Here is a 20482-nt window from a genome sequence, read left to right as displayed (position 1 = left end):
GTGCGGGATTCAGTAGTTGCGGCGTGTGGGCTCAGTAGTTGTGGCACGTGGGCTCAGTAGTTGCGGCACGTGGGCTCAGTAGTTGCGGCACGTGGGCTCCAGGGCTCACGGGCTTCAGTAGTTGTGGCACACAGGCTTAGTTGCTTCACAGCCTGTGGGATCTTCCCGGATCAGGGATTGAACCCGTGTCCCCTGCATTTACAGGCGGATTCTTAACCACTGCGCCACCAGGGAAGTCCTCTGTGGTCATCTTAATACATTTTTATCCAGGTATTTATAAAAGCCAGTGCAGTTCATGAGATAGTATCGTATCACTAATCTATCACTAATCACTAATTTACTTTTATTATCTCAGTGTTTATATCCCTCACCCAACCAATTTATTTGTGAAAGGTGGGGGCAAAAGTAAATTGAGCTGTGAGATTCCCTTTGGGTGTGTGGGCATCTTTTCCCATGGTTTTTGTTTGTTTATTTAAATATGAATTTTATTTATTTAAAAAAATACAGCAGGTTCTTATTAGTTGTCTATTTTATACATATTAGTATATATATGGTTTTGATTTCAGTCCCTCTGCCTTTTTTTCTTTGCATAATAACTTAAAGTTATTGTAGTTTATTCACCCATTCTCAGTATACCCAGATTGTTGAACATATAAAATTTTGGCTTTGCATGTTTCCAACCCTGTTGTTAGTCTCTTATTCCAAGCTATGATTAAGAACAAAACCTTTCCAAAAGGCATTTAAGCCCTAGCCTGTCCTTCCAACCTTGTTTCCTAATGTGTCTCTGTGCTCAGGGAAATTCATATCATTTGCCAGGTGCCAGGTGGGTTTTAAAATTTGCTGCCTCTCTGCCCTTGTCTATGCTGCTTTCAGCGGAACGCTCTTTTTCCTCAGCTTTTCATTCTTCAGGGTGTGGTTTAAATACCATGGGGTCTATAAAACCTGTATTTTCCCGCTAAGAGTAATTTCTCCCTTTGTTGTGAACTTTATAGCACTTGGTAGATCTCTTTGTTTTATGAATTCTAACCTCTTTGAGGACAGGACACAGTGTAGTGTGTTGTCAGTATTTATGTGCCCTGTCGTGACTTGCATATACTTGAGTTGGGAAACCAAGTAAGTGCAAGTATGAATTGAGTAGCTTGGCACAGTAGTTCTCAACTCTATTCGATCCAGTGCTCCCAGTCTATAATGTGTATCATATAATGTAAACATCTTTATTTTGATGCTACTTTAGTATCTTGAATTAAGTATATAAAAAGCCTCCCTCCACAGTTTAGAAACATGAATATAATAATGTACAAGCATTTTACAAAGGTGAAAATAAACAAGTAAAAGGAAAACAGTTGATAACAAAATAACATTATTTCAGTAGGTAAATGCGGGTACTTGACAGAAGATGACACTATATTCAGATGCTTGCATCTGTATTTGAATTTATTGAATGTGACAGCTGCAACAACAGACTTAAATGCTGTAAGCAGCATTTTCATTATAAACTTTTCCAAAATGATGCATGACTCTTGGTCAAGCTGCAAAAAACAGATACAGTCTTTTGTGGATTCCCATGCATTCCTGCAGAATTTAAGTATATAGAGAACCATGCAAAACAAATCTAAACTGATAAATTATAAACCTGTTTTCCCCTATGTCATGGCCAGATTTTAAGTTTTTTCATAAGGTCTTCATATATTATCAAGGCTATTCGAAATATATGGGTGATGAGACAGTTTTTCACTGTGTCTCATGGTTCTGTGTATTGCATGACATCTTCTACCTCTAGTCCTTACCTGCTAAAAATGCCAACAGCACCACTGTTCCCCAACATACTGTTTCAAGATACTCCCCAGAGGAGGAACCACTACTGTTGTTTTTTTTTTAAACCACTGCTTTTTAAGATAAATAAGGAGTTCTAAATTACAGAATTATTTGGGCTAGCATTTCTCCATAACTGAACATAGGAACATTGGTCAGACTTACTCAGCTTCTGTCTTGTGACTGAAATAGAAACTAGTATATTTTACAGAGACCATTAGTTTTTTTTTAAAAGTGGTTTAAGTGAACTTTCCACTTTGATTATTGAAAATCAGGGGCTTATTTATAATATGCATTTTATAGCGTTACAAGCAAAGCATTTAATTTTTGGAACACAAAGCTATAATGTTATAATTCTGTATGTAAAATATAAGAGCATAAAAATGTCTGTATACACATGCACAAACAAATTTGGAGATATAATTAAGTACCAAATTATTTATATTTGGTAATATGTACATATATTTGAGTTGTATGTCTGGCATAGATACTAATTTCAAAAAAATCCAGGAACTGTAATACAAGGAATTAACTAGCTCCTTGTAACTAGCCACCTTCCTCATTTTGTCTAAGATTAGAATAAGAATACTTTTTGCTACAAGGTTTTGGCCTCTTTTAGATGTCCTCTGGACTAGAGATGGTTTCTAATCTTTAAGACTACCAAGTCTGATCTTTAAAACTACCAAATTAAGTATCTAGAAGGGACAGTCACTACAATTTGAGTATCTAGAAGGGACAGTCACTACAATTTGCCTAAAAGTCAGCAAGAGGGGTGTTTGAGACTTGCTTTCAAGTTAATGTTGAAAACCCATAACCCAGAGTTGATTATAGTATGCTCTGTTTGCAATCTGGGTTTCTTTAACATGAGTTGGCACACAGGTACTTGGTAAATAGGAAAATGATGTTAGTATGATGTGGAAGTAGTGTCAGGTCATAGGCAGTTTTTCCTATAGTGTTAATATATGAACTGGTAATCTATGAAGTCTTATGAAAGACCTGGAAATAGTGCAGAAATGGGTTAAAGAAATCATTTAGTGCAAGAAATAGCTAGTTCAAGTGGCTTCCAGAACCACCACACTTTCCACTGGTAACACTCCCAGGAAGCTCAAAACCATTTACTCCTGTATTTATAAAGAAAGAAAATGACAAAAAGGGAAGTCTCACCCAGAATTGTATTTTTAATTTTGTCAAAGCTGGTCCTGAAAGAAAACGTCTTGAAAAATTTACACTTAAAGGAGAAAGTACAAAAATAAAACTCTAATGAGTGGACCAACTGGGATTATTGGTGCAAATGTTAGTGAAGGTTTAATCTTTTATTAAAATTGATGACGTTTTTGTTAGGACTCACACTGCAAAATAACATAGGTTTGAGTGCTCTGTTTCCAATCTCATTTTCACCATTAGTCCAGTTATTTTTAGTGGGTGATTTTGCAGAGCATGAGATTTTTTTTTTTCCAGCAACATCCATAGGTTGATGTCGAAGCTCCTGAATATACTTGTGCCCCCGCTCCATCCACCCACCCAACGATCTTGGGCTGTAATTCACTAAATTGGCTCCTTCTGGTGCTACTTAAGAGTTTGTCGTGAATTTTATTGTCTTGTTCTTGCAAATTTGATTTACAGTGGATATAACTTTTACTGGTCTTAAAGAGATTATGTTTTTTAATAAAAATTAATGTTAAACAATAAGGTTTGATAAATGAGGGAGTTGGTAAAATGAGCTAAAAGGCATCAAGACTCGTTCAGTGCTGAATGCTGTTATATTCTAATTGGCTGTTCTAATTGGGCATTATTATTTTATGGAGATTTCCTTACAGTATCTGAGCATTAATAATTTATAAATGGGCATGATAAAATAGAGTCCCACTTTGGGAGGGCCCATAGTTACTTATGGTGACCATCTGGTTGCTTACTCCTCTTGTGGTAAGTCAGGGGTTGGAAAACCCATGGGTCAAATCCAGCCTACTGCCTGCTTTTGTAAATAAAAATTTGGTTGGAACATAGCCATGCCCATTTGTTTATGTGTTGTTTATACCTGCTTTTGTGACACATAGTACCTCCCACAGAGCTGGAAGTATTTTACTACCCTCTACAGAAAGTGTATCAATATTAAGATCATGCTAAACAATAGTCAGAAGGACATAAATGGTCAGTGTTTCATAATATTTAAAACAATTTTTTGACAAGGCCTCAGAATATCACACTTAAAAATAATTTTAGGAAAGGTAGAATTAGATAAGTATGGGATTTAAGCCAGTTTTGTGAGCCTCACTTTCTCAGATGATTGGATACTGTTTTCTTTCTGTTCTTTTCCCTCCCCTCCCCCTTTCATACATATTGAGACTTTACCTGCTAAATTCTTAAGTTCCTTGAAAGTGTTAGTAAGGACATGAAAAATGCAGGAGTGGGTTTGGGTGGCTATAAAGTTAGATGTGTTTTAAAACCAGAGGACAATTTACTTGGGTCGAGAAGAGGAGGAGTGCTGCCTCTGCAGTGGGATCAGCATTAGGTTAGTGTTGGCCAATTTCTGTCAACAACGAGACTTACTTAGGAATATGTTATGGTGGTTTTTTTTTGTTTTTCTGTTTTTATTTTTAGAGGGTTGACATTTAACTACTTAACTACTTGAACGTTATCACAAAGTTGTCTAGCTTTGAATGGATAAGGTTTTCTTTTAATATGATTTTTAAATTTTCAAGGAATACAGCAATGAATATTTTAAATTTTATTATGAAGTGAAGTAGAAATTGATTCAATTAAAAGATTAATCTATGCAAACTTTACAAAAATAAGAATGTCGAGAACCTGAATGATGTAATTTATAAATATTATTCCATGGATGTTAAATTTTATACCTGAAAACAACATTTTACCTCCCTTTTTAAAAAATAACTATGAAATGATTTGCAAATTTACTCAATCTTATTCCTTATTTTTTTAAAAAAAGTAGAACTCTCATATCTCTTACTAGAAATATAACAAAAACAAAAGCAAGTCCTAGAAACTAAATCTCTCAAACAAGAAACTCATGGGATAAAGCAAAATTTCGGTCTGCCAATGTAAGAATATCTAGGAAAAATAAAAACTAAATCACAGTATATAAAACTCTTACAAGGTTCAGCTTGGATACACCCAGAGAAAACATAACATATACCATGGGGGGAAAAATCATTACTAAAGCAAAGACTATGACACACAAAAGACTATATAGGTTACTAGAGTTTTTTAGTAGTTGATCTAGTTAAATCTTTAGAAAATACTATTCTTTTATGGATTAAAACCTTAAAAATGAAAATGATAGTACGGACCCAAGAAATATTTACTTTCATTGAGAAGCTAATGCCATGTCTTTTTTCAAGAATCCAGTGTTGAGTTCTTCTGCAATAATGAAAGAAAACAATAAAGATACTGAGACCAGAAACCTTAGATCATCTTTTTGAAGAGATGGTAGAACACGTATGATATGTTAAGAACTGTACGGCATCCTTATATGTTCAGTTAGAGTTATCGTGTAAGGCGTTCAGTGACTCATTTCTGAATTCCTTTGAGATCATTTTCAGACTGAAGGCCTTTAAAAGCTTTTTTTTTAACAAAGTAAACAGCTTTGGCATTAATGGAACTTTATTATTCTCATTAGAATATGCTCTTTTATGTTATTTACATGAAGGATGGATGTTGGCTGTTAATTACATAAATTGCATCTGTTCCGTTAATATCTCACCTCTGGAACACCAACTTTTCTGGGTATATATTCATGCGTGCTCCCTTTTGCTTGTGTAAATCTCATGTGACCTTTGCCAGAGGTTAAACATCTAACAACTGAAAACAGTTTCTTCATGTCCCTCAAACTTGCTCTTAAAACAATGCTGGCATAAGGATTTGATTTATTATAAGTATAACCCAACCATGTATCAACGGTGCAATTGTTTTGAATGTGTTTGGAATATTTTGTGGTAAATTCTTTACCTTTTTATCTAGGACTTGGTTTTTTGGTGTACTTCAGCTGGTTATAAAAAAAATCTTAACTCTTGGGTATTGAGGGGGTTGGTTCTAAAAGGTAATTTCTTTGGCCAGATTATTTGATAGAATAATAATTTAATCATAGAAATATTTGGGGAAAGGGTAGAGTCAATAATGAAGAATTGGGAAACTTTTTTTTTTTTTTAATGAAAAAAGATTTCAGTTTCAGTGTTGTATTTGCATCTCATTTTCCTGATAGATTTCTGTTTTGGTTTTCTGCTGACAGGTCACATTTAGGGCAGGCAAAACATAAGGGATATAGCCCTCCTGAGAGTAGAAAATCTAATTCTAAGGCACCCAAAGTGCAGTCTAATACTACTTCTGAACTGTCAAGGGGACACCTTTCTAAAAGGTAAATCTTCACATTGCTTATACATTCTTCAAGGCAGAATTATTTGCATTTGAATCATTGCATAATATTAAAACGTACCAGGTTATGCCAAAATGTTACGATACATGTTTTCATTATTATCCGGGTATAACTTTTAGGATTAATAGTGAATCACCTCTGCAGTGATGTCAGCGCAGCATACCCCAGATAGTGCTTTATTCTCCTTGATTAGAGAGCTGCGAGTTTCTCCTTTTGCCTAACAAACCATTATACGCATCTGAAATGCCATTTTAAATCCAGTTTTTCTTAGTTTTTTTATTGTCAGAGCCACAGATCAGTGATGTCTTAAGATCTAATTGATAGGAGTCTTTGGAAAGGAATGTGACTGTAAATATTTGATACTACAATATAAAACTTTCTAACCTTCATTTTGAAAGTGTGTATGTTAATGCTTATTTATTTTAAGCTTTGACAAAGAAGTTGTGTTTGTAAATAGAGTATCGGTATTGTAGTTTCAACTGGTTCTGAACTACTAAGTAAGCATTCTTTTTCTTGTAATCCTAATTCTTGTTTTATGATTAGGGGAGTTAGTGTCAGTAATCATTGGGCTAAAGAATTAGCCTGATCTTCTAATATTTTACCATCCAAAGTGTCACTCCCCACCCCCACCCCGTTTTTTCCCCTCATTTTTGAACCGTTTGCGAGCCTATGTTTATTTAGTTACTGGACTTACCAGGAAATTTTTTTCACTTAAAAAAAAATCTTATTTCCACAGATTTGAGAAGTTAATAAATAAGTATTATATGACAGGTTTAACGATGGCAGGCTAATATTAACTCTTGTTTTATCTAACCTCTTAGAAGCTGCAGTTCATCATCTGCTGTCATAGTCCCACAACCAGAGGATCCAGACAGAGCCAATACTTCAGAAAGGCAGAAAACGGGGCAGGTGCCTAAGAAAGACAGTTCTCGAGGAGTGAAACGCAGTGCTAGTCCAGACTACAACAGGACCAGTTCTCCTAACTCTGCAAAGAAACCCAGAGCACTTCAGCATACTGAATCTCCCTCAGAAACAAGTAAGCCACACAATAAGTCAAAGAAGAGACATTTAGACCAGGAGCAACAACTGAAATCTGCACAGTCTCCATCAACAAGCAAGGCTCATACCAGGAAGAGTGGGGCCACTGCTAGTTCACGGAGTCAGAAAAGAAAGAGGACAGAGAGTTCTTGTATAAAGAGTGGTTCTGTGTCGGAAGCAGCTGGTGCCGAAGAGAGATCTGCAAAACCTACCAAGCTGGCTTCAAAATCGGCCGCCTCAGCCAAAGCTGGGTGTAGCACCATCACCGATTCTTCTTCTGCTGCCTCTACTTCCTCCTCATCTTCTGCTGTAGCCTCGGCCTCCTCTACTGTTCCACCAGGTGCCAGGGTGAAACAAGGGAAAGACCAGAATAAGGCCAGACGTTCCCGTTCAGCATCCAGTCCCAGTCCAAGAAGAAGTAGCAGGGAAAAGGAACAGAGTAAAACTGGTGGCTCTTCAAAATTTGATTGGGCTGCTCGTTTCAGCCCTAAAGTTAGCCTTCCTAAAACAAAACTGTCTCTTCCAGGGTCTTCTAAGTCAGAGACATCAAAACCTGGACCTTCTGGATTACAGGCCAAATTAGCAAGTAAGTTTACTCGAAAGATTTTTTTTTTTTTTTAATTAAAATTTCTCTGGGTTTGTCAGGAGGGATCAGGTTTTCAAGGTAGTCAGTCTGAGGCAGTTTTAGATTTATTACTATACCTGTATCTGTACACAAAGTGTATAATAATTGATACACCACATTTAGTTTTATGGAGATAGATAAGGAATGCTCCCGCCTTATTACTAAATTGTCATGTTTTAATATCTTTCTTTATCTTTGCAGCATTTGCTACTTCTTTTCTTTTTTTTTTTTTTTTTTTTTTTGTGGTACGCGGGCCTCTCACCGTTGCGGCCTTTCCCATTGCGGAGCACAGGCTCAGCGGCCATGGCTCATGGGGCCAGCCGCTCCGCGGTATGTGGGATCTTCCCAGACCGGGGCACGAACCCGCGTCTCCCTGCATCAGCAGGCGGACTCTCAACCACTGCGCCACCAGGAAAGCCCGCCACTTATTTTCTAATGTCAGAGTAGGACAGCAAGTTGGTTTTTCTCCTATAACCAGAAACAAAACTGTTCTAGTTATGAGTTGGTCATGACCACAGTTGGAGATCAAATGCTCTTTTTTGGTATTGTACATTCTTTTTGTTTTTTAAATAAATTTATTTTTTATTTATTTATTTAGGGCTGCTTTGGGTCTCTTCATTGCTGCGCGCAGGTTTTCTCTAGTTGCAGCGAGCGGGAGCTACTCTTCATTGCAGTGCGTAGGTTTCTCATTGCAGTGGCTTCTCTTGTTACGGAGCACAAGCTCTAGGCGCGCAGGCTTCAGTAGTTGTAGCACGTGGGCTCAGTAGTTGTGGTTCGCTGGCTCTAGAGCGCAGGCTCAGTAATTGTGGCGCACGGGCGTAGTTGCTCCGTGGCATGTGGGATCTTCCCGGACCAGGGCTCAGACACGTGTTCCCTGCATTGGCAGGTGCTTTCTTAACCACTTTGGCACCAGGGATTCTAACACTGTGTGTGAGACCACTGTTCCACACATTCTTGATGTGTGGAAACCCTGAGCTAAGTTATTAGAATAAATGTACCCTAGTATTAATTAAACTTTATTCACATGTAATATTTTATGGCCTTTAAGGAGCTTAGACTAAAGATGAATACCTCTTACATTCATCACGCTGGGCTCTGGGTCCTAGGTAAATGGGAAAGAAATTGCCTTCTTGAAGCGTATAGTGGAGCAGAAAGAACTAATGTTTGAGAATAATACATTCAAGCAAAGAAACAAACAGTAGATAAGAGAAAGGCATCCTGAGGCACTTTTCTCCCTCTTTTTTCCAAAAAAGACTTCTTCAGGAAGCCAAATGTTAACTTCATTAGAACTGATTAAAAATCGTGGTGACCCTCTTCAATTACATGACTACTGTAATGATGAAGTGCTTTTTTTTTTTCTATTTTGAGAAATCTAAATGACGCAAATACAGAGAACAAAACAGCACTTCCTATGGTTTTCAGAGCATTTAATTTTTGTAATATTTAACCAAGAAGCTTGTTTTTGATCATCTTTTCTCCTTTTGAGCCCACAAAGACAATTTCAGGTCCACATTTTGATAGGGCTAGAATGTTTTTTGGTCTTTGGAAGACTTTATATAGTGTCTACTAGTATTCTTGTGAAAGTTTAATACTGAACCAGCCTAACCTAGTGTTGAATCAGAGCTGTTAGCTCTGTTTAGTTTAATTCTACAATCTATAAACTATTTTCAGTTGATTCAATATTAGCAACATTTTGACAAGAATACTAGTAGACATTATTGTAAAATTTTGTTTAGCCTGTATCATAGGGTTATTGTGAAAGTAACATCTCTTTCTCTTAAATTATAGAATTTGTTCTATTTGTTATTTTAAATATGCAGTATATCTGTATAAAATCTTTTGAATGTGAATATAAATATCAGATAAAGATTAAGATTGGTATCCTGCAGTCAAAAGGAAGTAAAAGGTTGGGTAAAAAGGGACACAGCCGTTTGTCCATTGGTCCAGACAAGGTTTTCTTGACAATTGGAGTTATTTATCTCTGCTTTTATACCTCTTCCTCTGTCTACTTTTAAGTGCATCTGTATTTGCGTGCTTGTGTGTCTCCATCGTGTGTAGTAGCTGTGTGATCTCCACAGTCAGTGGCTCAGGTTGAGTTTACAGCATAGTCCGAGGGATTCACTCTAACCCTTCCAGCCTACCTCATTTGAAGAGCTCATCTCTTTCAATTCTTATTTCTAGGAGGGTCCTGGCACAGGTGAGAGCAGATTGCTCTTTTTTTTTTTTTTATTTATGTATCTTATTTTTGGCTGCATTGGGTCTTTGTTGCTGTGCACGGGCTTTCTCTATTTGCGGTGAGTGGGAGCTACTCTTCGTTGTGGTGCGCGGGCTTCTCATCGCGGTGGCCTCTCTTATTTGTGGAGCACGGGCTCTAGGCGCACGGGCTTCAGTAGTTGTGGCACACGGGCTCAGTAGTCGTGGCTTGCGGGGCTCTAGAGCGCAGGCTCAGTAGTTGTGGCGCACGGGCTTAGTTGCTCCGCAGCACGTGGGATCTTCCTGGACCAGGGCTTGAACCTGTGTCCCCTGCATTGGCGGGCAAACTGTTAACCACTGTGCCACCAGGGAAGCCCTGAGCAGATTGTTCTTGAGTGTTGTGTCCTTAACTCTTCTCAGAGACCAGCTTTCTTTTTGTACCTGTCAGTTAGTGCAGTCTTTAAAAGAAAACCTGACCCTACCAGTGGCTGATCAGCGGGGTTTTCTTGGTTGTGAGGTTGCTCTCAAACAGGAAGCCCCGAGGGTTTTGATGCTGCCCCTGTGCCATAATAAAACCAGTCCAGATATGCTGTCATATTCACTCTGCACATGGTCGCAAACTGATTTAGTTTAAAACTCACTTCATAGTTGCTTTTCCTACTTTCACAAAATCTGTGTGTTCTGTGGTCACTAATTTCACTTTCCCATTTTCATTGCCACTACCCTAGTTCTAAGCTCTAATTATAGCCTAAGCTGTTGAAACAAGAGACGGGAACCAGCATTTGTTTCACATCTAAAAGTGCCAGGTATTTTACATATGCAGTAACATTGACTTTTCCAAAAAATTGGTGCTTGATGATAGTTATTAAGGAAATTTATTCCAAGGAGGTGAAATAACTTGCCAGAGTAACATATCTCATAAGTGACAGTTAGGATTTAAAGATGGGGTGGGTATGTGTGACTTTGAAGCCTTTGTTTCTTTGCTGTGTCACTTATTTTTCATCCATGTTAGTTGTTTGTGTTTTACTGTTGCAATCTATTTGGGTCATTAAGAGATGTTAAGACCCCAGAGGAGATGAACTTTTATTTGATCCTTCTTTACTGGTATTGATTCATCTTTAGGGGTGAATATTATGTGAACCCAGGGCTTCATATTATACGATTAACTGTGTGTTTGCTTCTTTACAAATAAGTGGAAAACATTTCAAAACAAAATAATAGCAAATACTTAAAGTGCTTACAAGTGCCTGACAACTTGTAAATAGTTGACATGGATCATCTCATTTACTCCTCATCAGCCCTGTGTGGCAGGTACTGTTATTCACTTCTTACAGGTAAAGAAACTCAGGGTCAGTGAGGTCAGGTTACCTGTCCAAGGTCACAGAACTAAAAAGTGATAGAGCCAAGAGTCAAACCCAGGCCATGTGATTCCAGAAATTAGTTGTGAGAATAGGGTGCAGAGGATTGAGTAGATTGGGTGAGCTAAATCCAGGCAGGCTTCCTGGAGTCACACAGGGCAGGGTGAATTTTAGGTATGATTAAATAGTTCACTTTAGGAAAGAGTTTATGTAAGAAGGAGTACTGCAAGAGGATTGGCAGTACTTGGTAATTTTATTTAAGAATATAGAGGCAAAATGAAGTATCTTAGAGGAATCCCTGGGCTTCAAGTAATGGTATTTTGGGGAGAGAGAGCTCTTAATTTAGAGCTAAAAATCCTAGATTTGAATCCTAGTTCTGCCATTTTATCAGCTGGTGACTACGAGAAAGTTGGCAACCTTTTCGTTGTAAAATGGGCACAGTAGCTGTTTGAGGAATGAATAAATATGTGAGGAGCCTTAGCATAGTGCTGATAGTACATAGGATGCGTCACTAAATTTAGGGTGCACAACTGAAATCGAGTATCTTAAGACAAAGCATTCAGGAGCATCGTTTTGAAGATGAAGGATTGATATAAATCCTAGCTACTGATCAGTTTAAGGTATAGCTGTCTTTAGATTTGGAAGAGCCTGATTTAAAGTTCTGTTGTCTTCTGGTAGTTTTGTGGGGTTGGGCAAATCATTGAACTACAATTATGATAGCAACCTAATCCCTGATCTTTGCAGAATGATAATATTCATTCTTGTGAAGCATAAATGAAAGAATGTATGTGAAAACAACTTTGTAAAATTAAAATACCATATAAACATAAAATGTGAATTGAGAACTGTTGTGATAGATTTGAAAAGCTTTTGTATGCATTAGGAATTAGTTTGATTTTTTTTTAATTTAACATTAATCTGGGGGCAGAATTAGATTCAATGGTTACAATCCATTCAGTGGGTTAGCAACTCTGGGTAAAAAAATATGTCAGTTAACTAAAAAATGGAGTGGACATTTTGTGAGATAGGAAGCATTCCAAATTGGGTAGGTTGTTTTCTTCAACTTTTAGGACTCAGTGAACCTGTTAATTAGAAGGTGATATGTCTCCTCAGGTATAGGCTCATTCTAAGATACGATTGGTCAGTAAAACTTCCTGGTAAAGGAAGTTTTTTTCAAATTGTAGGAATAACAGTACTTACATGATGCTTTGTGAAAACCCATTTCCCCATGGTCAGATATCACTCAAGGAGATTCAGGATATGCTTTAGTATATTGAAAGCTGTGAGAATTCTTACGGTCACTTCTGTTTAACCCATTATTTTATAAATCTGTTTGACCACCTATTACCTTGGGAGACAGCAGTGGTCCATGGAACACACTTTGGGAAATGATACATTTAATCGGGTCACTGAAGCAGGAAGACCTTTCCTGGTGTGCTGATTTGGCATCTGTTGAACAAGTTTCTGGTGAGGAACTAGGGCTGGCAGGAGAACTAGAGAAACAGCTGCTTTGTGATGGGCTACCTGAAGCCTGTGGCTTGCCAACTGCAGCTGGTCAAGATAGCTGTGGGACAAAGGTCACCTTGTGTCAATTGGTAAAAGTTTATAAATTTTTTGCTGCATTGGGTCTTCGTTGCTGCACGCGGGCTTTCTCTAGTTGCAGTGAGCAGGGGCTACTCTTCATTGCGGTGCATGGGCTTCTCATTGTGGTGGCTTCTCTTGTTGCAGAGCAGGGGCTCTAGGTGCGCTGGCTTCAGTAGTTGTGGCACGTGGGCTCAGTAGTTGTGGCTCACGGGCTCTAGAGCGCAGGCTCAGTAGTTGTGGCGCACGGGCTTAGTTGTTCGCGGCATGTGGGATCTTCCCGGACCAGGTCTCAAACCCATGTCCCCCTGCATTGGCAGGCGGATTCTTAACCACTGCGCCACCAGGGAAGCCCAATTGGGTTTTGAGAATACCCCAGAAAGGATAGTGTTATATGACAATTTTTAATCTGCATTAGGAAATTATTCTTGCTTTGCGTTGTTTAACCTTAGCAAACAGTCCTAACAAATTTATGTAGCATAAATGTAAAACCACTGGGGCAGTGTAATGATACAAATGATTTTTTAAAATATTCAGTGATATTTTGATGTAATATTTAAAAATATTCTTATAATATTCTGCTAATCTATCTATCTTCTCTTTAGGCTAATTTTGAAGTAATTTGACTATTTCAAAGTATGTACTGTCTTAATGGTAGAAGGTGATGGATGGCATAGACATGTAAGAAACAGTTTGTGATCAGAATCTGCAATTAATTATGGAATGTATTTATAGAAAAATTTAAAGGTGTTATATTTCCAGTTCGATATGTCTATTTGTAGGTCCAGTTCACCTTCCATTATTTAAAGTAGACATCATGTGCACATTATTAATAACAGTCAGCAGTAGTTACCAGCTCATTTTCAGCTTGAGTTTCATACTCTTCTGTGACTTGCATGCAGCCTGTAGCCATTATTAGAACTAGAAAAGAACCAGGCAGATGCCGAATTCTGGGAAGGTAATTCTGCTAAGAGACATGGTACTTTGTGCCTCTAGCACGGAGAGAGGAAAGAAGAATGAGTCAAGCAGGACAGAATAATTTAAAAGTAAACTCTTGGTTTTACCTAGTTGGGTCTTATAGGGCCATACCCTCTGAGTTTTTAAAAATTGAATTATCTTTTAGCCTGGTGATGTACTGGGTGAGGAGCTTAAAGGAAAAAGGATTGAGTGTTAAGAGTTTTCTGTATTATAAAGCAACTGTTAAAATAATTTAGTACTTAAAACTTTTATAGTACTAATCTGTAACCGCATATTACCAATAGTAATTTACCAAAAATGAGTTGCCAGATTTTTAAAAAAGGAATATTAAATGGAAACAAATATTATTGACCTCTTTACGGCTTGGCTTTGTTTTATACTGTGAATGTTAAACAACCATGGTATGTAGTTTTGTATACCAGGTCAGAGTAAGAATTAATTCAGCCAAATTACATTTTACTAAACTTATATTTCAGTTAAATGAAAATTGCTTTTTCTTACTCATGCGTTCTATAATATTTTGATACTTCTGATTATAAAGTGTTATCAAAAATGAAAAATCCAGAAAATGTTAAAACGTACGAAGAAGAAAAAATAATAACTTAATCCCATCCCTAAGGGCTGTCTCTTTCTTCCTGTGTGTATCCTGCTAAAATTTTTCCTTCATATTAATCAATACTTAATGTGTAGTTTAAAGTCAAGTGATATAAGATTTATTATTAAAAAATAGCAGGCTTCCTGCCACATTGCCTTTCCGCATAGCCAGTCATTTTGGTATTTACTTCCGTATCTATAATGTGAGACGTATGTGCTCATATGTCTGTTTGTTGACTTTTTTCACTTAGAGCACTATTGTGTGGCCTATATGGGAGATTTACCACACCTATTCACCCACCAAACGCATACTGTACATGCTTCACATTTTTCCAGTCATGATCGTTGCTCAGTTAACACTGAGTCTGTAGGAACTTTTCTTACAACCTTTTTTTTTTTTAAACTGAGCTTAATAATTATTTTGTTGTTTTCCTTTTCTTGGACTCCGTCACTCAACTCCAAACTCATTATGCATTGTCTAAATCTTTTCTCAAGCTGTCTACATGGATTTGTTTCATTTTCCTGAAGAAAGGCCTCTGGATGGCTGCCCTTTTTATGCCTGGTTACATTGCTTTTAGCTTCAGGTATTTCTTTAGTCTTCTATTTAGTTTCCTGCTTCTAGAGCCTGCATCTTCTTTCTTGATTTACTGTTTTGTTTTGGTGAATATGTCTTCCACTTGCTTTCTAAGAAAAAGTACATACGAGATTTTTTTAAGTTTTTTTGTTTTTTCAGGTTTTGAATGTGAAAATCTACAACCTTGATACTTATTTGACAGACTGATTGAAAATACAGTTCTGGGTTGGAAATTATTCTCCATCAGAATTTTGAAGAATTATGTTATTTAGATTTCAGTACTGCAAGCATTCTGATTCCTGATCTGTATATATAACCTGTTTTTCTGGAAACTTACAGATCTTTGCCTCAGTTATTTAGAAATGTCGTGACATAGGCATAGCTGTGCGTTTGTTTCATTCCTTGTTAGGGTGATCTGAAGTCCTGGTTTCCCTTGGATTTGGGGCATTCCCCAAGACCAACTTTTAGCCTTAAAACTACGAGAATCCCATGCAAACCAGGACAGTTGGTCACCCGATCTTTGCTTCTTTTCTCTTTCTGGATCACCTATTATTTTGGGTAATTGTCCTTTTGGAAGGTTCTGGTCTTATCTTTTTGTTCTTGCTTTCCTTTTTTGTTCTACTTTCTGGTAGATTTCTGTAGCTTCTTCCAACCTTTGTATTGATTTTTTATTTCATGTTCGCTATCTTTGTTTTTCTTTTCAAGAGGTTATTTTGTTCTCATTTCCTTTTTTTTTTAAAAAAAGATTTCCTTCCCCCTTCTCTTTTTCTTTCTTTAATTGAAGTATAGTTGATTTACAATATTGTGTTAGTTTCAGGTGTACAGCATAGTGATTCCTTTTTTTTGCAGGTTATATTACATTATGGGTTATTACAAGGTATTGGATATAATTCCATGTGCTATGCAGTAAGTCTTTGTTGCTTATGTATTTTATATGTAGTAGTCTATATCTGTCAATCTCATACCCGTAATCTGTAATTTCCCCCCTCACCACCGCCACTGTAACCACAAGTTTGTTTTTTATGTCTGTGAGTCTGTTTCTGTTTTGTATATACATTCATTTGTGTTATTTTTTAGTTCTGCATATAAGTGATATATTGTATTTGTCTTTCTCTATCTGACTTATGTCACTAAGCATAATATTCTCTAGGTCCATCCATGTTGCTGCAAATGGCAATAGTTCATTTTTTTATGGCTAAGTAATATTCCATTGTGTGTGTGTGTGTGTATTAATTATACACACACACACACCACATCTTCTTAATCTAGTCATTTATTGCCAGGCACTTGGGTTGCTTCCATGTCTTGGATATTGTGAATAGTCCTGCCCTGAATATTGTTTTTAATTATAGATGCATATTCCCCCCCTCCCCATTAAGAGCGAGTTTTCTTTTCTTGCAGAGTCCTCTTACGTAATTTTTTTGGGGGGGGTGTTTACTCTGGTTTTGACTTTCATACTAGGAACTTTCCTCAAATTCAGGTAATTCCTGGGTGTCTCCTCATACTCAAGAGTAGGGGAACCAAAAAATCTAACTTACAAGCTCTGAGCACATGGATGAGACTTGACTGAGATTCACTATCTGATGAACTAATTGGGCTATGATCATTTTCAGATCTTTCTTCTTTGGCTGGTAAAATTCCACAGGGAAGATTCTTTCAGACTCCTGCCTGGAGGTGAAAGCCTAACTGCCAGAGTTCTGGGGACTAAGTGGGAGGAGAGGCCTAGGAAAGAGGCCATATGTCATCCAGTTTGTCTGTATATATTTGATCCTCCCCCCTCTCATTTTTGGTATGATGCACCTATTTGCAACTGTGTACTTTAATGGAGGATTTCTTTATTTTGTACTTTCTAAGGAATAAAGGTTTTATGTTTACCTGCCTCAGGAGAGGGACATTTACCCAGCTGTGCAAGTTGGGGAGGGAATCTGGGGATCTGACTGCTTCATAAATAGCCTATGGAGGCAATCCTCAGTTTAAACTCTGAGGTCGTCCCAGAAGTACCTGGTGTCATCAATTCCTAAACCTTTGTGGGATTCTGAGTGTCAATCTAATTGGTAATTTATCTCAGCTTTCTACCTTCAGTCTTCTGGTCTTCCCAGTGTATTTAGCACTAGAATTACTGCTTTTTCATCTTCTAAAATTGTGTTGTGTTGTGATGGTTGTCTCTTCCATTCTTCCCATCCTTGTGAATTTATGCCTCAGATTCTTTTAATGCTATTTTAGTGGAGTTTCACTAGAGGACAGAGTGAATGCATGTGGGTCATTCTTTTGTCTTTACCCAGAGGCAGACACTTTTCTGTATATGCACATATTTTTTTCAAAAGTAGGAGCTCACTCTGCATGACAGTAGGAGTTGCTTTTTGAGTGCCTATTATAAGCCAGGCTCCATACTAGACAGTTGACATACATTAAATTTCATTATGATCACAGAATGAGGTAGTATCCATGTTTTAGGTATGAAGAAACCAAAGTGCTTTATCTGCCTAAATGATTTTAACTGACATTTTTCCTTTCAAAAAATAAGCTATAAATCACGTCATCTTTTTTTTATGGCTGTGTTGGGGTCTTCACTGCTGTGTGTGGGCTTTCTCTAGTTGCAGGGAGCAGGGGCTACTCTTCGTTGCGGTGCGTGGGCCTCTCATTGCAGTGGCTTCTCATGTTGTGGAGCATGGGCTCCAGGCGCACGGGCTTCAGTAGTTGTGGCACGCGGGCTCAGTAGTTGTGGCTCACGGGCTGTAGAGCGCAGGCTCAGTAGTTGTGGTGCACGGGCTTAGTTGCTCTGCGGCATGTGGAATCTTCCCGGACCAGGGATCAAACTCGTGTCCCCTGCATTCGCAGGCAGCTTCTTAACCACTGCGCCACCAGGGAAGTCCAATCATGTCTTTTTAATAACTGTATATGGATGTACCTCTTAGCCCATTGCCAACTAAGAGGCATTTACATTGTTCTTCTAAATTTTTTAATTGACTATAGCTGTGTAATTCATTATTTTCTTGTAGGATATAAGATAAGAAACTTAACACTGGTTATGTTTCTTTTAAATATTGATGTATATTTTAAATTCCCCCTAGAAATATATGAATTTATATTCTCACTAGTAGTGTAAACATGCCAATTTGGGGACTTCCCTGGTGGCAAAGTGGTTAAGAATCCACCTGCCAATGCAGGGGACATGGGTTTGAGCCCTGGTCCCGGAAGATCCCACATGGCGCGGAGCAACTAAGCCCGTGCGCCACAACTACTGAGCCTATGCTCTAGAGCCCGCGAGCCACGACTACTGAAGCCTGCATGCCTAAAGCCCGTGCACCGGAATGAAAAGTAGCCCCCGCTCACGGCAGGTAGAGAAAGCCCGTGCGCAGCAACAAAGACCCAATGCAGCCATAAATAAATAAATAAATAAATTTTTTTTAAATGCCCATTTGTTCACATCCTCATTAACTAACACTGTGTTCCTGCAGTTTTTATTACCATACTGATGTTTATTTAACCATTCCTTATTATTGGACATTAAGCTCTTTTCCAGTTTCTCATTATTATAGTGGTTAGATGAATATATTTGCACACTTCTAAGTTTTTAATTCATATTGCCAAATCAATGAACGCAATTGCTGTGCATTCACTAGGAAATAAAAATGTGGCTTAGGAAATTCCATTTGGATTTTAGCTCACTGTCATCTACACAACTTATCTTTTACTGTTACTGATTTTAAAATAAACATCTATGATCCCTTTTATATGATAGGTTACTTTTCATTTTGTGAATTTATTTTAGAAAAGCAGCCTTCGATAGAGATGTATGTACTTGAACATAGATGCACAACAATATCAAGATATACCAGGTTCTCATGATTCTGCAGTGGCTGAAGGAATTGAGTTAGCCACTGAAAATATACCCATCATTAATTAATTCTCTTTATTGGGTCCAGTTTTTCCTGTAGCAAAGCGATCCAATTACATGATTCTAAATTGAACTCCTCATATGTGGTAATAGTCCTGTTATTTGGTGCTTTTTTTTCTTTTATGAAGGAAAAAGGAGTGGTTCTGAAAACCCATTGAAACAGATTTTATATGTAAATGGATCTTTAAAGTAGTTACTTGAAGGCTCTTTTTATTTTTAACATTTTTTAAAAAATTAACTAATTTTCTTTTTGGCTGCATTAGGTCTTCATTGCTATGCGTGGGCTTTCTCTAGTTGCAGCGAGTGAGGGCTACTCTTCGTTGCGGTGCACAGGCTTCTCATTGCGGTGGCTTCTCTTGTTGCGGAGCACGGGCTCTAGGCGTGCGGGCTTCAGTTGTTGTGGCCTGCGAGCTCAGTAGTTGCGGCCCTCGAGCTTTAGAGCACACGGTCAGTAGTTGTGGCGCATGGGCTTAGTTGCTCCGCAGCATGTGGGATCTTCCTGGACCAGGGCTCGAACCCATGTCCCCTTCATTGGCAGGCAGATTCTTAACCACTGTGCCACCAGGGAAGTCCGCTCTTTTTAATATTAAACAAATAGGGGATTTGTGTTTAAAAGATCAGTATATTCATCTTTTGATATCTATAAATGTAAATGAATTGTAGTAATTTTTCTAGGTATCTACCCTTGTTTAAGGTATTGGTTTGTGTTCCTTATTCATAACAGTTTGTCTACTCCATTTTAAAATGGAATGTATTTACTCTCTATAGGAATATGCCAAAAACTGTAAGTAAAAAAAAAAAAAATCAAGATACATAATATTGTAGAAAAATTAGTACTGAAACTTTTTTTTTTTAATGTCGGTTCATTGGTTTATTTATTTATTTTTGGCTGTGTTGGGTCCCCATTTCTGTGCGAGGGTTTTCTCCAGTTGCGGCAAGCGGGGGCTACTCTTCATCGTGGTGTGCAGGCCTCTCACTGTCGTGGCTTCTCTTGTTGCAGAGCGCAGGCCCAGTAGTTGTGGCTCACGGGCCTAGTTGCTCCGCGGCATGTGGGATCTTCCCAGACCAGGGCTCGAATCCGTGTCCCCTGCATCGGCAGGCAGATTCTCAACCACTGCGCCACCAGGGAAGCCCTGAAACTTTTTTTATTACTAAGATATTGTTTAGCTTAGATCTTGTTTGGTTTTTGGTTTTTGGTTTTTCTTTTTCCAAACAAAGAGATTTTGTTTTGGAGAGGTTTTTTGGGGGGGGCGGAGGGGTTGGCGAGGGACTGTTTTTTTCCCCTAAACTTCAGGCAAGTCCTTATACTTTTCTTCCTATTTCTCCTCAAAGTCCAGGTCAATAAATGTTTTCTGTAAAGACCCATATAGTAAATATTTTAGGGTCTACTGACCACATACAGCCTTTGTCACATATTCTTATTTTATTACAACTCTCTAAA

General features: G+C 37.9%; 1 protein-coding gene across 25 annotated transcripts in view; it reads left to right on the top strand.

Moving 5' to 3' along the window:
- TRIP12 (thyroid hormone receptor interactor 12) overlaps window positions 1-20482 on the top strand; it is a 147400-nt gene that overhangs the window by 51326 nt on the left and 75592 nt on the right. For 16 of the 25 annotated variants that reach the window (XM_049712509.1, XM_049712505.1, XM_033425905.2 and 13 more), the window contains exons 3-4: window positions 6059-6184; window positions 7024-7826. In XM_049712509.1, the coding sequence (XP_049568466.1) occupies window positions 6059-6184; window positions 7024-7826 (929 nt within the window). The remainder of the gene's footprint in view (window positions 1-6058; window positions 6185-7023; window positions 7827-20482) is intronic. The other 9 variants (XM_033425995.2, XM_033425954.2, XM_033425970.2 and 6 more) reach the window with 2 other exon arrangements.

Source organism: Orcinus orca, chromosome 7, assembly GCF_937001465.1.
Source record: "Orcinus orca chromosome 7, mOrcOrc1.1, whole genome shotgun sequence".
NCBI lineage: Eukaryota > Metazoa > Chordata > Mammalia > Artiodactyla > Delphinidae > Orcinus > Orcinus orca.
This window is presented reverse-complemented; position numbering and strand designations above follow the sequence as displayed.